This window comes from Caretta caretta, chromosome 23 (genome assembly GCF_965140235.1).
Source record: "Caretta caretta isolate rCarCar2 chromosome 23, rCarCar1.hap1, whole genome shotgun sequence".
Lineage (NCBI taxonomy): Eukaryota > Metazoa > Chordata > Testudines > Cheloniidae > Caretta > Caretta caretta.
Window position 1 is genome coordinate 1,844,983 of NC_134228.1, and position 17,222 is coordinate 1,862,204.

General features: G+C 58.6%; 1 protein-coding gene across 1 annotated transcript; it reads right to left on the reverse strand.

The window, feature by feature from the left end:
- Positions 1-1,444: 1,444 nt before the first annotated feature.
- LOC125628480 (uncharacterized) lies at positions 1,445-8,946 on the reverse strand. The gene is made up of 5 exons (XM_075122439.1): positions 8,877-8,946; positions 5,418-5,676; positions 5,017-5,050; positions 4,185-4,296; positions 1,445-2,740 (listed from the first exon to the last, which is right to left on the reverse strand). Exons 1-5 carry the CDS (start codon positions 8,932-8,934, stop codon positions 2,436-2,438), a joined length of 768 nt encoding a protein of 255 aa, XP_074978540.1. The 5' UTR covers positions 8,935-8,946; the 3' UTR covers positions 1,445-2,435.
- Between the last annotated feature and the right edge of the window lie 8,276 nt (positions 8,947-17,222).

The following is a 17,222-nucleotide window of genomic DNA, read 5'->3' on the forward strand; positions in this document are numbered from 1 at the left end:
GGAGGATTTGGGGGGAACCCGGGCCCGCCCTCTACTCCGGGTTCCAGCCCAGGGCCCTGTGGCATGCAGCTGTCTAGAGTGCCTCCTGGAACATCTACATCTACAACTCCCTGGGCTACTTCCCCATGGCCTCCTCCCAACACCTTCTTTATCCTCACCATAGGACCTTCCTCCCGGTGTCTGATAATGCTTGTACTCCTCAGTCCTCCAACAGTCTGCGTTCTCACTCTCAGCTCCTAGTGCCTCTTGCTCCCAGCTCCTCACACGTGCCACAAACTGAAGTGAGCTCCTTTTTAAACCCAGGTGCCATGATTAGCCTGCCTTAATTGATTCTAGCAGCTTCTTGATTGGCTGCAGGTGTTCTAATCAGCCTGTCTCTCTTAATTGTCTCAGAAGGTTCCTGATTGTTCTGGAACATTCCCTGTTACCTTTCCCAGGGAAAGGGAACCTACTTAACCTGGGGCTAATATATCTGCCTTCTATTATTCTCCTGTAGCCATCCGGCCCGACCCTGTCACGCCATCCATCCATTCCTCCGTCCCCAAACAAACCCATCTATTTCTATCTGAGTCCCCCTGGATTTGTACACATTTGAACAGTAGTGGTCTCTCTGAAAAACCATGTCTTGTTCCCTGCTAGAAGCAGGATCCCAATCCAGATGGAGCCATGTTCCGAACCACTATGGCAGGGCCGGTGAAAAGCGGCAGGTGTAGTGTTTGAAGCCAGCTAGTGCCGACCTGTCATGGATTTCTATCAGTTCGTAGCCTGCACTTCACCCAGCTCACAGGAGCTGGGCCCTAGCAGGCTGTGTGGGCTAATTGTTAAGGCCCCGGACTGGCAGCCAGGAAACCTGGCTTCTTGTCCCAGTTCGGCTACTGACCTGCTGTGTGACCTGGTGCGGGTCAATCCAGGTACAACTTTCCATGGTGACTTGGGAGTCTAAATAGCACTGAAAGTCAATGAGACCTTGGCTCCTAACTGCCTCTGGCCCATCTGAAATTGGGTCTACGCTTGGGCTTACGGGTGCACTGATATAACTGTCTTTTAGGGGAGTGATTTTTACCCAGATACTTACACCAGTAAAAGCCCCAGTGTGGACACAGTTATACCATAGTGTGGTACCTTACACACCCCATATGGGAACAACTATCCCTATACAGCCCCATGATCCTGATCCAGCAGCACGCTCATTACTAAGGGGCTGTGTAGCTTTCATGACCCTTTCTATTGTGCCAGGGCCTTCGGCTGCTAAATCACTTGGGACTTTCCATGCCTCAGTTTCCCTCTCTTTAAAATCAGGGCGTTGACCCACATTAGAGAGCTGAAGAGTAATTAGCACACGCCTGTAAAGAGCTTCCTCAGTAAGAAGGTCCTGTCAGGGCTGCTGTTTGCATCCCTCCCCGACAGACCGACCGGCCGAGCAGAGACCACGGGGAGACGGGAGGAGATTTCTACAGTTTAATGCAAAAAAATGGCAGAATGAACACTCCGGGGGGCCTGATCCTGCCACGGGTTACCCCAAGTGGGGGGAGGGGACATAACCAAGGGCAGGAGTCATGCCCGAGTCACCACGGCAGCAGGGGCACACGGGAAACCTGAGTGTTGAGGACAGTTGGACACGGAGGAGGGAGAGATTAAAAAAACAACAAATGGAAGAACAAACAAACAAACAAACCCCCATCTTGGGAGAAGAGAAAATACCCCTGTTAAAAACCAGCCCACCCCCCTCCCTGCCCTCCCCTGGGACACCAGTGTAAGGCTGCGTAATGTGCTGCCTCTCTGAGCCGGCAGCTCGGTGTGCGCGGGGACCTTGAGAACGCCTGCTGACAGCATGAGCACACCGCCAGCCTCTGCAGGGGGGCCTGGGAAAGACTTACGTCCTCTGTGAGCTGGGCACGCACTGACCAGGGGGTTATGGGAGCCTCTCACCCTCGCTTTGCTCTCCAAGGGCCTGGTTCTCACTTACCCCAGCTCCGCCTTTGGGGTTAAAGAGGCTTTACAACCCTCTTTGCACTCCCTGTATTACGAGCCTCGACTAGCCCTTGGTGTCAGTTAGAGCAGCCTCTCGGCTGCTCTACCTCACACTCCAACCCCTTACAGGCCCTGGGACATGGAGAATAGCCACAGCACACTGCACTCCAGCCCCAGCCCCGATCTACCTGCCCCCCCGGGGGCAGATCCTTTTGTGTAACAGCCTTGCAAAGCCTCGCGTGGCTGCTCCACATAAAGGATAACAGCCTAAAACTGCTGCTGGCTCTGAAGGGCGTGATTCAAACCCTGACCCTCTGGCCGGGAAGGGGGCGGTGTGAGGGGCAAGGCTGGGGGAGCCCTGGGAGGTGGCTGGTTTCTGAGGAAAAGAAGCCAGCAGCAAGATCCCCTCCCAGTCTCTGTTTAGCCCTTTAAATCTGGGGGCGTGGAGGGAGGATCGTGTGTGTCTAGAAGGCAAACCCCCCGAAATCCAGCGCGTCGAAGTCCTGGTCCAGCCCTTCGTAATCCAGCGTCTCATACTGAGAGGCCTCAGAGTCGCAGGCGGACGGGTGATAGCCCAGTTCTTTGAAGTCGGGGGGGTGCATCTCCCCAGGCCGGCTGGCCGTGGCCGAGGTCACCATGTAGCCCATGGTGGGGCCAGCTGCTGCTCCCCCCATCAGCAGGCAGGCGGCCTTCACCCCCGCGTGCATCTGGGAGCCGTGGCGCAGGCACCGGGGCGAGCAATTCTCCTTGCACAGGCTGCTCCTGGTGGCTGGGGCAGAAGTGGGGGGAGAAGGAAGGTCAGTCGCCCAGAGCCAAACCCTGGGCCCAGTTCTCTGTCAGCTCTAATGCACTGAATGGGGATTCAGGAGATCCTGGTTCAATTCCCAGCTCTGCCAGTGACCCAGTCACTTCCACATCTCTGTGTGCCTCGGTTTCCCCATCTATGTACCCTGGGAAGAATGAGCCTTCCTTTGTCTGATGGGACTGTGAGCTCTTTGGGTGGAGGCTGTCTCTGTACCTGTGCAGCACCCAACACAGTGGGGCCCAGGTCTGAGCTATCCTGGCCTAACCCCATAGCGTAGATGCAGCCTTTGCTGGCGGAAGGGGTTTTCTGTCAGTGTAGGAACACCACGTTCCTGCATGCTAGGTCAATGCAAGCATTCTTCTGTAACCTCGCTGTGTCTACACTAGGGACTGGATGGGTGTAATTATATCAACCAAGGGTGGGATTTTTTCACCCCCCTGACCAAGGTAGATAGGTCAACCTGTTTTATGTGGAGACCAAGCCTCCGTTGGAGTCTTTAGGGCCTACTGTAATACTAACAATAGTGCAGCAACTCCTGATTTGCGCTGGATTGTGTCTACACAGCAGTGAAATTACTCTGGTACAAAAGGCTCTCACTTCGCACCTTTACACTAGGCTTAATTTGGTTTACTTTGAATTGATTAGGAACAGGACTAAGCTACGCCAAAATCAGAGTATCTACACTGAGGTCTGAACCAGTTTAACTCAACCAGCACAAGTCTGTGTGTAGACAAGGCCTGAGTGGGATCAGAACCAGGCCCCAAAGCTCATGAGGTGGCAAGAACCCACATCCATTCCTGCTTTTAACTACCCTGGAGTTTGGCGCTTCCCAGATGTCAAGGCCAGAGGGGACCACTGTGTTCACCTGGTCTGACCTCCTGCGTAATCCAGCCCAGAGAACCCCACCTGGGCCCATTAATGAGAGCTAAACCCAGGAGGGAATTTGCCCAGGAAGTCTAGCTCAGCGACGAAGGAGGGCATGAGCGCCATCGAGAGGCGTTAGCGGGGTATGAACCCCAAGGAGGAGCCAGCAGGGTGAAGCTGAGGGTCAAGGGGCACTGCCTGGCAGTGAGATGTGGCAGGCTGTGGAACTGCTGCCCTGCGATGAGGGTGGAAGCCCCGTTCACTGGCGCATTCAAACGACCTTGGGCAGGCTCCGGGGAGACAGACTCTAGAGGACAGTCATGCATTGGGCTGTCTCTGATCGAGTGTCTCGTCTCTTCTGGGCAGTGTTCTGGGGAATAGACTGTAGCAGGAGACCCTGCCTCCAGGACCTGGAGCAGGGTCCTGGTGGGAGTGCCCCAGATCCAGTTACAGGGAATCTGGGAACAAGCCTATCACGGTAGGTCTCTGGCACCAAGACAAATAGCCAAGAAAGCCAGAGCCCCTCCGAACCGGGTCCCAGTACCTTCTCTGCTCTGTGTGCCAGGAGAACCTCCTCCCCCTTCTTTCCAGCAGCATTTCCTAGACGGAGAGTCAATGTGGAGCTTGCATCTCGCTGGGGACCCTTGGGAGAAGCTCTGTGCAGAGGGAGGAAACACCATCACTGTGGGGACAGTGGGATGGACCATCCGAAGTGGGGAGATCAACCCAAGGCAGAGGCGGGACCCGTGGATGACATCCTGGCCCGGCTGATGTCAAGTGCAAAACTTCCATTGACTGCCAGGGTTTCACCCAAGGGCCCGATTACTCAAGGTGCTGAGCACCCATGATCCCCCCCGACCCTGGAAATCAGGCCCCAGGCATCTCAAGCTGGCAGCAAGAGCCAGTGACCACTTGTGAAAATGCAGCTGCCCGAGGCCATAGGGCAAAAGGAAACAATGGGCCCCATTTTCAGCTCCCCATCCCTGCATGGGGTGGGAGGGAGAGTCACAGGGAACTGGTCCCACCCCAGAGCGGCACAGAAGGACCTGGCTGTGACTGAGAATCAGACCGAGAATAGCCCCAGGTCCAAACCGAAATTGCTCTCGGAGCAGAAGAGGTGGATGGGGCACTGGTGAATTGCAACAACGGAGCGGCTTCCTGGCCCTCCCGGCACTCCTCAGTCCGTTCACTAAGGCACCGAGAAACTGCCAGGGCCGGAAAGCCCACTGGTGCCTTTGCCTCCTTTCCCAATGGCCCCTGCGAGGGTGATGCCGACATGCTTAGCTGCTGCGAGCTGTCATGGCGGGCAGCCTGGCTACGGTGACTGATGGCAGCCGGGGACCTGGCCCTGTATTTCGTACTTTGATTCCACTTACTTCTTTGACTTTGCGGAGGATGTTGAGCCACTGTCTGCAGCGGTGGGGAGGGAGAGAAGGGAAAAGCCTGATTAGCCCCGACAGCCTAACAAGCCGGTCACTCCTCGCCAGCTCCACGTCTCCTGCTGTCTGGGGCCCAGGAGAGCAGGGCTCATTTCCCCCGTCTGCGGCCTCCTCCTGGGACATGCCACTACGTCTCCGGGCCATGGGCAGAACTCTCTCCCAGGGAGCAAGCAGCAAAGCTGGTCTAGCCAGGCAGGAGGCAAGCCGTTCGGGGAGCCATCCAGTGCCTCTCCCAGCAGCTGTGCGGATTTCAGCTCTCCCCATGCACCCTCACTGCCCCCAGCCCAGCCCGTGCCCTGGCCCCCTGCACGCCCCCCTTGGGGCAGCTCTGGCTTCACCTGCATTCCTGGTTGTCCGGGGCCAGCAGCAGAAGGAACTTCCCGTCACTGAGGCTGAGGCCTAAGCAGCTGCCCCGCTGGGCGCCCAGGGGCAGGCGGGGCAGGCCGCAGATCTCGCTGCCCTCCAGGATGGCCCGGCAGCTGGTGCTGAGCGAGATGCCCAGCTCGGCCGGGGACTGGGCATCACGGCAGATCTGGAGGCTCCCGTCCACGGAGAGGAAGAGGAACTTCTCCTTCCATTGCTTAAAGAGAAAGCCCCCTGCAAAGCAGAGAGGGGCCACGTGAGTCCAAGTCCCGACTGCTCATCATCCTGCCTGGCAGCTGCGAGGGAAGGATTAGCCCCATCTCACAGCTGGGGAAGAACCCAGGAGTCCTGGCTCCCAGCCCCCCCGCTCTAATCCACCAGACCCCTCTCCCCTCCCAGAGCCAGGAATAGAACCCAGGAGTCCTGGCTCCCAGCCCCCCTGCTCTAATCCACCAGACCCCACTCCCCTCCCAGAGCCAGGAATAGAACCCAGGAGTCCTGGCTCCCAGCCCCCCTGCTCTAATCCACCAGACCCCACTCCCCTCCCAGAGCCAGGAATAGAACCCAGGAGTCCTGGCTCCCAGCCCCCCTGCTCTAATCCACCAGACCCCACTCTCTTCCCACAGGGGCAGAGATTCAGTGACTTGTCCAAGGCCACGTAGAGAGTCTGTGGCAGAGCCAGGAACCAACCTGTGTCCCCAGCTGGCACCCCACTACTAGACCCTCCACTGCTCTTCCTCTGGCACCAGCGTCTCGCTGCACAATAGTCTCCAGGGGCTGAACCTGGGCCCACCAGCTGCTCAGCCTGGGCGGGAGAGCCAGCCCCACCCGCAGGGAGCTGGGAGAGACTCCCAGGGCCTGACTCTCAGTCATGCTCAGGCCCCTCTTTGCTGCTCCAGCCCCGGACAGTACGCAGGATCGTCCCCCTGAGAGCCCTCCCACCCCACACAGGAGCCTCCCTGGCCAGAGTGGAGCTGGCGTAAGGGCCTGGCACCCATCCTGCTCCCAACCCCGGGCATAGGGGGCGGATCGGGGGCGTGGCTGGGGCGCACTGCGCTGGGGCTAGTCCCTGCTCCCCAGGGCCCATGGGGGGCGGATCGGGGGCGTGACTGGGGCTAGTCCCTGCTCCCCAGGGCCCATGGGGGGATAGAGCATGAGTTAGAGCAGCCCTGAGGCTGGGACAACATTTTTTAAAAGTCCTACAATACCAAACCAGTGTAAACATCCCCAGTGCTCAGACCAATGACGCCTCAGTGTACAATCTCCATGGGGCTCATCAGCAACCCTACAATAACAAAGCCGCAGGGGGCCCTGCCGAGAGCAATCGTGCGAGCGCTGGTGTAATTAGTGCTGGTGAGCCCATTGCTGGTGCACGCACTTCTGCAAGCTTGCTGGGAGATTGGACGGGGTTCAGAGCCGTGCGAGGCTGAGTCGAGGTCTGTGAAACACCCAGAAACCATCTGCTTGGCGTATGGACTCCATCCCAGCCTGTGGGTACATACACAGGGATGGCGACGCCTACATAACCAGAGCAAGAGCCGACGGCCGGGAAAACTCGCTGCGGGAAACGCGGGGGATTTTGTGGCACGGCTGGTGGAGCGGAAGGGGACACTGAGACCGGCCTGCCCCCAAACCGCTGCCTAGCCAGCGTCCAGGCTTTCGGTGCAGGAGCCGCGTTTGAAGGAGGCTGATGGATCTTGACAGGAGTCTTTGATCCAGGCCTGGGTCCCACCCCTCTAAAGAGCTGCCGTTCCCCTGTCTGCTGAAGGGAGAGTTAGGGGTCACCGGGGGGAGACTTAGCACAGCAAGCGGCAGTAAGGGACCCTGACACAAGTTCCGACGGCTTTCTGAACACCGGGCCCTTGGTGCCACCTGCCCCCGTGACTCTCCTGCGGTGCCTTAACCCACGGGAGCCTGGCGGGGTTGGAGTCACGGGCTGCAGCTTCCCAGAGCCGGGCACCAGGCAGATTTAAACCCCTGATTAAATTTGGTTGGCCATTTTGGGATTAGAATTCAATCAAGGGTTGGCGGTTCTAATCCCAGCCCACGTGGGGGGACACACAGACACAGGTAGCAGAGGGACAATGCTAAATCCCTGTGGTCAACTCGGACAAGGGAAGCAAGTGGGGATTGCTGAGGCCATCGGAAGAAAATGTAACCCTTTGGGGGCAGGTGAGATTGGTAGAAAAAAAAAATAACTCCCCTGTTCGCCAGTGGACAGAGCCAGTTGGGAGCGAATGCCTCCGTGTGCTGCTGAAGTCTTCATTCGCCCACTCACTGGGCTCCTGATTTCATTAAGAACTGATTTCAATTTTCAAAGGCCAAAGCCATTTACCCTGCAAAGTTTGCCACAACTGTGATCCCTACCAGTTAGAGCTGGTCAAAATGTTTTTCATCAAAATATTTTTTGATCACAAATGGCTTTCTCAGGCGGAGGACAACGTGAATTGACATTTCAAAGAAAAATAAAAAATATTCAGTAAAAGTGCTTGGATTTGGGGGAAAAATAAGTTTTTGTTTTAAAAAAGAAGCTTTTGGTTAAAAAATAGCTTTCAGTTAAAAATTCAGGATTCGGTTTGTTGCAAAAAAGTCAGTTTTGATATAAACGGTCGAGACTCTGTGAAAACGTTCGTTTTTCCAGTGCGGTTTTCAAGTTCAAAACGTTTAGGGGTTTGGATTTCACAAAGTCACCACTGAGGAAAAGAAAAAACATTTTCCAACGTCCAGAGAACAAATCCTGGGGGTTCCCCAGCTGGCTCCGCTCCCAAAGGCTTTCGGGCCAGGTCCAAAGCCCCATTGGAACCCACAGACTTTGGACCAGCGCCTTGGCCCAGCTGCCGGGGGTGTTTGAACGAAGGGAGGATTGGGGGAAAGCTGGGAGCTGAAATCCCTTCTGGGCTGCCTGGGATTAGAATCAGGGGGCAGCTGAGTGGAAGGGGGTAGAACCGGACCTGAGGGTACCCGGCCATTCAAACAAGGGGTGACATTTTGCCAGGATACCCACTGTCACTAATGGGTTAGGTTGGAGATTCTCCTTCCTTCCCCAAATGGTGCCTAATTAATGACTGCCGCCAACAGCTCCAGAGTCCCTGGGCTGGGACTGCAGAATTGGTGCTGCTCCTGGGGTGCTATTCACACAGCAACTGCCAGATCCTGATCTGTTCCCCCCAGGTAAATCTGGAGTCACCCCCTGACTGCAATGGGCTCAGGGCCAGATTGTGAGCTCAGCTCCCCCCGGGGGTCAATCCAGAGTCACCCCCAGAATCCCAGAGCAGTTTCACTGCGGTCCGGATGCTTCTTCTCATTCCAGGCTTTTGATACGGGAAGACAAATCGCAACAGGAATCAAGGCAGCTACTGGGAGCGGGGACAGACCGACCCCCTGGGCCGGCGGTGAGGTGGGTGCTGGAGGTGCGGAAGGGAGGGGGCGCTCACCGTATTTCCTTAGGTAACCCTGATGAATTCTGGAGGAGCTCATGCTGGACCAAACCATCCATCAGACCGGCGAGCCAGGAAAGAGCCCGGGGCGGCCAGCTGCCAAGAGCCTTGATCAGAGGCCAAATCTAATCCCTAAAGCAGCTGGGGGAAGGCCAGGGATCTCATCCCTGCTGGCCAATCGCAGCTCACGCAGACAGCCGCTCCCCCAGTCCCCCAGCTGGGGGGTGGGGGCGTGTATCATGGGCCAGATCCACAGGGGTGTAAATAGAACTGGAGCAAAGGTGGTTCACACCATCAGGGGATCTGGCCCCAGTCGATGCATCCTTTTCACCTAGCTCTAGGGCCTTTAGCCCCCTGAGGCTGCAGCCAGTCCCTGGGTTGTTAGCGCTGCTACAAAACGCTATTCCCCTGGGGGGAAAAGGGCCCCCAAACCAGCCCTGCCCTGGCTGGGCACCGCTCGCCATGACATCACCAATCAGAGATCCCCGACGGGCAGGCCGGTCAAGGCGACGGGGTGTGAGGCCACAGGGAGAGAAGCCGCCAGGTCCAGACAGACTGTGACCAGCACCGCCTAGAGAGGGACAGTGTCCCAGCCCCGGCACCCAGTGCCCTGGCGCTGCAGAGGGTCCTGCCTTCTGTGGGCTCTGCTCTGGGTGCTCAGTTTCTCTGTGAAAATTCCTCACTGCTAAAATTGTTCTTTACTGGAAGGAAATTGTGAAATTCAAGGTGTTTGCTAAGAAAAAGCCAAAGATAAATATTGTTATTTACTGCACAGCTGGTGGAGGGAATGCAAAACATCTCCCAGGATTCCCATGAAACCAGGCCATTGTCAACAAACTATAAATGAAACCTAGGAATGACGGGGATCCATCAGGAATCCTTTCGCCTCAGGATCTCCTCTCTGGCAATGCCCAGTACAGGTCACTTGAGAGGAAGGTGAAAAAACCCTGTAGCAGAGATGAAAAACCTCTGCTTTTTGGGAGCTGTTAATTTCATTGCAAACATGTCGAATCTCTCCGACATCCTCTTTCCCCAGTGCTGCCGCTTAGATAAACCTCCTGGTCTGTGCTTTTCACACCCACTTCCCCAGATTGCCCGGTGCAGCATGACACAGGTACAAAAAATGTTTTTTTATTATTATAGCACCTGGAGGCCCAGACCGAGATTGGGGCCCTGTCGCACCGGGCGCTGCCCAGACCCCAGCCAAGATCAGGGCCCCGTCGTGCCAGGTGCTGCCCAGACCCCAGCCAAGATCAGGGCCCCGTCGTGCCAGGTGCTGCCCAGACCCCAAACGAGATCAGGGCCCCGTCGTGCCAGGTGCTGCCCAGACCCCAGCCAAGATCAGGGCCCCGTCGTGCCAGGTGCTGCCCAGACCCCAACCGAGATCAGGGCCCCGTCGTGCCAGGTGCTGCCCAGACCCCAACCGAGATCAGGGCCCTGTCGCGCCGGGCGCTGCCCAGACCCCAACCGAGATCAGGGCCCCATCGCGTCAGGTGTTGCAGAGACACATAGCGAGAGACAATTCCTGCCCCCCAGATCTGATCGTTTAAACAGAGAAGGGAAGGGTTACTATCCGCAGCACAAGGCCTGATGTCATTTGCAGCCGTCAGCTGCTATTCTAATAAGGAGAGGTCAGAGCCACAGCTCCACTCAACTCCATTGACTTCCAGCTGATTGGGCGGCTCTGAACCTGACCTATAGGAGAGAGCAGAGATTCCCCCTCTCTGGCGGGAGGAATGAGTTTGCAGGGTCTCAGCCCAGTTCTTAGGATCCAGCCCGCTCCATTGCAGAAACACCCGCATCAACTGGTAGCACCAGAGGCCGAAGACCGAGCGTGCCACACGGTGAGAAAGCCCCCCCCCGCCCCCCACCCCTTAGAGGGGTCCCTGCAGAGCATGCGCACGCGAAAGAGCGAGCGCTCCCCTTGCAGCTGCCCCTCCTCTGGGGAGAGCACTCCTGAGCGCAGCTCCCAGCTGGTGCAAACGGCCAAGGGTCCGGCCCCAGTGAGCAGAGCCTGACGCATGCAGCCATGGAGTGACTCACCCCAGACCACTAAGGGCGCCTGGCCAGAGCCAGCAGCTGAACTCAGCTCTCTCCTGTCCCAGGCCACCGCTGGAACGACCCAGTCATCTTCGTGAAAAACTAAACAACTTGGAAATCCACAGACTGGGGGAAGCAAATAGCGATCGTATTAATAGGACCAAAAAATAAATAACCGAAGTCAAGAGGCAGGAAATTCCTTCCTGCTAAGACAACAGCCTCACGGCTGGGGAATGCAACTGAGCCGCTGGTGGGTTTTTTTCCATCTGACACAAACCAGCAGGACCGGCCAAGATTTCAGCCCTTCACAGACCCATAGCGAGGCGACAGGGGCTGAGTCTGTTCCTGCTGCATGGGGACGGCAGGGCACAACCACGATTCATGAGGTTGGGAGGGGCTGGGGCTAGTGGGTCAGAAGCCAGAAGCCACCCTTGTGGGCAGTTAGGGGGTGACCCACTCCTGCGGAGCCCCCCAGCTCCTATCACTTAGAGGGGAATTGACACCCCAAAGCCAGTGGCCTCCAGTGCCTCAGGTCTCTCCTTGCAGTGCACACCAGGCCTGGGGCTGCTTAGCACGGAACCAGGGCCCGGAGACCAGCCCCCTAAGGGGTGGGGAGATGTCACGGAGTCCCCGGGCGATGCTCTGGACCTGCTCCCCATGAAGCCAGTCAGGACTCTGGGGAAGTCTCCTTTCTGTGAGCAGCCTGTCTGCAGGACACACAGCTCATGCAGCTTCCACCTTCCTCGGAGCATTCAGCATCCTCTGCCCCTCCGTGCGCTTCCCACAGCGAGTCCGCCCAGGCGGGGTCTTAAGGAAGCCAGAGGGTCCTGCCCCCCAACTCCGCAGTCAGACGGGACTCTCAGCCAGCCAGTAAAACAGAAGGTTTATTAGACGACAGGAACATGGTCTAACACAGAGCTTGTAGGTGCAGAGAACCGGACCCCTCAGCTGGGTCCATTTTGGGGGCAGTGAGCCAGACAACCACGTCTGCACTTCATGTCCCAGCCAGCCCCAAACTGAAAACCCCTTCCAGCCCCTCCTCCTCTGGGCTTCGTCCCTTTCCCGGGCCAGGAGGGCACCGGATTCCTTTGTTCTCCAACCCTTTAGCTCTCACCGTGCAGGGGGGAAGGGCCCAGGCCATCAGTGGCCAGGAAACAGGGTGTCGGCCATTCTCTGTGTCCAGACCCCTGCACACACCTGCCCTCTAGGGCTCTGCAATGATCACACACCCTTATCCCACCCCCTAGATACTTAAGAACTGCCTAGGGGAAACTGAGGCACCCCCACACTATTCAGAGGAAACATTAAGAACAGTCCCACTTCGTCAGGTCTCTCCTTGCAGTGCACACCCGGGCTGGGACTGCTTAGCACAGAACCAGGGCCCGGAGACCAGCCCCGCTAAGGGATGGGGAGACCATCCCAGGACTGCGGGGATGGACAGCAGCCATGGGGGACTCATTCACCCTCTGCCTCCGCTGACGAACCTCTCAGGGGCCAGCTCCCCGGCCGGTGTGACCCAGCACAGCTCCATCAACTGCACCGACGGGCTCCAGCCTGTAACCCCTCTCCCCCCAGAGGGGGGCAGTGACCACTCACACCCCCGCCACATAGGGGGCAGCTGGGAGCTTGGTCTCCCCACCCCATTCAGAGGCTGCCAGAAAGAGGGGTTTTGCAATGAAGAGGGCCATCCCACTAAGAACTGTGTCGAGACCCTGCAAACTCATTACACCCTGAAATGGGAGAAATCTCTGCTCATTGCCACATGCTCGCTCTGATGGGTCACTTTCAGATCCCCAACTGGCATCTATCAGCCCAGCCACCACTGAAATCGGTTCAGCTGTGTTCATCTAAACCAGCTTCATTATAATGGTCGCAACGATAGGCTCCAGCTGGAATTGGGGACGCATCGGGCTGGGCACTGCCCAGACCCCAACTGAGATCACGGCCCTCTTCTGCCAGGTGCTGCACAGACCTCGACTGAGATCGGGCCCCCTGTCATGCCAGGCACTGCCCAACCCCCAACTGAGATCAGGGCCCCGTCGCACCAGGTGCTGCCCAGACCCCAACCGAGATCAGGGCCCCGTCGGGCCGGGCGCTGCCCAGACCCCAACCAAGGCCAGGGCCCTGTTGTGCCAGGCGCTGCCCAGACCCCGACCGAGATCAGGGCCCCATTGTGCTGGGCACTGCACACAGAGTGGGAGAGAGTCCCTGCACTGAAAAGCTTCCAGTCTAAACGGTCAAAGGGTGGGAAGGGAAACTGAGGCACAGATCAGGGAAGGAACTTGCCCAAGGTCAGTGCTGGGCTGAGAACAGAACCTAGGCGTTTTGAGTCCTTGTCTAGGGCCCTGGTCAGTAGGCCACGCTACCACCCAGGGCACTTGTAAATGGTGGGCGCTATCGATCCAAAGCCATGAACTCCCCTGTGATCCAGAGCTGGCTGGAACCGGGTCAAAGCAGGAGAGAGTCAGGACTGGGGGTAATCAACCGGGCGCGGCTGCTGCAGCTGTGATCCCCCACTGGGCGCGTGCCGGCTCCAGGGGGAACCCTGCCCTGCCCGGGCCCAGGCCCGCAGCACCGCACACGAGCCCAGCTGGGATGGGCGTCTGCGTGAGGAGCTGCCTGGGGGCGAAGGGTTTGATGCAGCTGCTTTCCCGAAAAACATCTGGTGCCGATGTCATCAGCTGTGCAGAGCCCCCAGGCAGCGGGAAGGCGGTGAGGGGCTTGTCCCTGTCTGGCTCAGCTGGCCCAGCCCCACAGAAGGGAAAAGGCCAAACCCTGGCCGGGGTCAACCAGCCCTAGGTGCGTGGAGTCAATGGGGCCAGATCTCCAGCGGGTGTGAATGGGCCCTGGCTCCAGCGGAGATCCCCTGCGATCTGTTTACACCAGCACTAGGTCTGGTTCCCCAGTGCACTGAGGTAACCCCCCCCCCCCCCCCGCCGGTCCCGGCTGTGGGAGGGGGCGGTTACAGCTCACCGGGGGAGTTTCACATCCCCAAACTGGCCTCATCATCTGCTCAGCTCTGCGCTGCTCTGACATGAATATTTATTTATGACAGTCAGCAAACGGGGCCAGACCACGGGGAGCCTTAGGGCCAGATCAGCCACTGGAGGAAAGCCAAGGAGCTGCATGGACACCAGTGCGACCGTGCTGATTTACACCTGCCGGGGATCTGGCCCCGCTGACTCCAGGGGCGTGACCCCCTTTACACTGCCGGGGATCTGGACTTTCCCCTCAATCACTAGTTTACCTTTACCCACCAGGTGGAGATCAGTGACGGGGAGGGAATTGCCCGCAGGTGCCTCCAGGTGCCGCCCAGCCAGCGCTCCATCCTCATTTATACCAAGGCACTTCAGTGCTGCTTCCGCTGGGAATGGAACCCAGGCATCCTGGTTCCCAGCCCCCCGGCTCTAACCACTAGACCCCACTCCCCTCCCAGAGCTGGGGATAGAACCCAGGAGTCCTGGCTCCCAGCCCCCCGCCACAATATTAAATTCCTTTAGCCTCGAGGGGCTGGGAGTGAGTATCCTTTGCTTTGTGAAGCCGCCTTTTCCCAGGGCAGCTGAGCGATGTGATTAGCAAGGCTTTCAGTAGATAAGGAAGGGATGATGGAACAATCAGGGGAGGAGGCAGGTGTGTGGGGCAGACACCAGGGGGCGCCAGCGGGGGGTGGGGGCGTTATCTGTGCTGGCAGGGCTCATGCGCATCCCTACAATGCAGCAGTCCAGTGGTCCACCTACCCAGAGTCTGGTGGCCCATCCCCAGGGAGAGACATGACGCCCCACAGTGGATAGTGCTGGGATAACCGGTGTTACGTGCCCAGCACACCGGGGGACAGCCCAGACCCACAGGAAATGCTCCTGCTGGCAGACAGCAGCATGAGGCTCCTTTCCCAGCACACATGGACCCCAAAACAGGGAGAGACGAAGCAGGCTGCTCCCTAGGGCAGTGAGCACAGCTCCCCCCACCCTAGGCTGGGCTGGCTGGAAACTGAGGAGCTCTCCACAGAGCCTCCGAGCCTGCAGGCAGGATCAGGAACGAGACCCCCCCCCCCCCCCCCCCCACAGCCCTTGGTACCCCACAGCCTGTCCCCATGGACAGTCAGACCCCCACCCCACCAGACTGAGTCTTTGCTACGCAGCGGTCCAGCTTCTCCTCCAGCAGCCTGGGGAGGGAGCAGCCTTGGGCTGGGCTCTTTGAGATCCAGGGTTTGAATCGGCCAAAGAAACAGCCATAAAATAACTCCCAGAGCTCCGCCAAGGCGGCCAGGCCGGGACTGGGCGGGGCTGCAGGTCAGCTGGGATGTGCACAGCAGATTGCGGGGCCAGGGTTCGGTACTCCAGTTAGCGTCACTCCGGATTGACCCCGGGGAGCTGAGATCAGGATCCGGCCCCACCCACTGCAGTCAGGGGTGACTCCGGATTGACCCCAGGGGAGCTGAGATCAGGATCCGGCCCTGCCCCCATTGCAGTCAGGGGTGACTCCGGATTGAGCCCAGGGGGAGCAGAGGTCAGGATCCGGCCCACACCTCTATGAGGCAGCCAAGTTTGGTCCCCTGATGGGGAGAACACCCCACTCCTGGCAGGTCCCCAAAGTCCCCAAATTGGCAGCCCCTGCATTAACCCTTTTCACACCCTGATCTCCAGCTGGGGGTGGGCAGGAGCAGGCCGGGGGGGGGGGGATGCTCCTCCTTCCCACCCCCTCCTCCTGTCTATATTGACTCCCTTTGGGAGGCGAGTCCGGCACCTGGATCCTCTCAGCCCAGCCACTCAGCGGGGTCATTGCCCACAAGGCCACATTCTGGGGTTTGCTGGAGGAGCCCCTGCTTTGTGTCCTGCCCCAGGGGGTGGGGTGCAATGTCAGGCTGCCTTAGGGGTCCAGCTGAGCACCCCTTGGAGCTGTGCCAGCCTTCCCGGGCTGAGAGATTAGAGACATGAAAGAGACTGACCCTGGGGACTGTGGGTTGGGAGTGAGGGGCACCACCGATCTGGGACAGGGAGCCCAGGGCTGGGCTAGCAGGGGCTGCAGGTTGGGAGTGAGGGGCACCGGCAGAGCTGGGGGGGCCGTCTCAGGTGCCTGTGTACTGGAACCACGTGGGATATAGCCCCCTCAACCCCTGGCTGCCCTCGGCGCCAGGCACCCCAGAGCCCAATGATCCCAGCTGGCATGGGGCACGGCAGGGGGTGGGGGTGGATGGCTCAGGCTGCCTGGCCGGTGGCTTCTCTGCCCCAGCCTGAGGCATGACGCATCCGCCCAACAGACCCCTGGGCACAAAGCCCCCAGCCTGGCGCTCCATGGCATGGAAACCTGAGCCTGGCGAGCGCTGCCCTCCGGAGCCGTCCGCTCATCGCTGCTGCTTTAACCCCTGCGGACAGACAGAGCGGACGGATCTGGGACACCCTCGTGACCTGCGGCAGAGAGCAGGGGCTAATGGTTAGAGCAGGAGGGGCTGGGGGCCAGGACTCCTGGGTTCTCTCCCTGGATCTGAGAGGGAAGTGGGGTCTAGTGGTTAGAGCAGGGGGGCTGGAAGGCAGGATTCCAGGGTCTATTTCTGGGTCACCGTGGGGTCCTTCCCATCTCCATGCCTCGGTTTCCCCATTTATAAAATGGGGACAGTGCCACTGACCCAGCTCTCAGATCTAGGGCCAAAGAGGGTGGAGTCTCCTGATTCATTTAGGGTCCCCCGACCAGCTCCCCTCCCCAGTCCCAGCTAGGATCACAAGGGAGACCCACATGCCCCAAGGGTGGAAGTGGGGTGGCTCCCCTCTCCCTTCCAGTGGCAACTGTTCCTCCAGCTTGGCCTGGGGGGTGATCCTCCTGCTGGAAGCAGCCGCCCAGGACCACAGTCCCACCTGGCAGCTCTTCTGGGGGTTAATGTTTAAACCAAAAAGCCCCAGGCTTGTAATAGGCTCCTGCCCCATTGCAGCTTTTATTGGGCACTTAATCTGGGCAAATACACCCCAGGCTTTACTGGGGAGGAGTCCTGGGCTGGGAGTCACCCACCGAGGAGCCAGGACACCTGGGTTCCAGCCCCAGCTGCAGGAGGGGGCTGGGAGCCAGGTCTAGTAGTTAGGGCGGAGGGCTAGAGCCAGGACTCCTGGACTCTATCCCCACTCTTCCAGTGACCTCAGGCAAGTCTTGTCCTCTCTCTGTGCCTCAGTTTCCACATTTGTAAAATAGGGATAAGATTCCTCTTTGTGTCTATGGAGACTGAGCTGGTGGGGGCCGGGACTGTCTCTCACTCAGTGTCTGTGCAGCTGCAGCCACCCAGGGTCTCATCTCAGCTCCCGCTGTAGGTGGGACCCT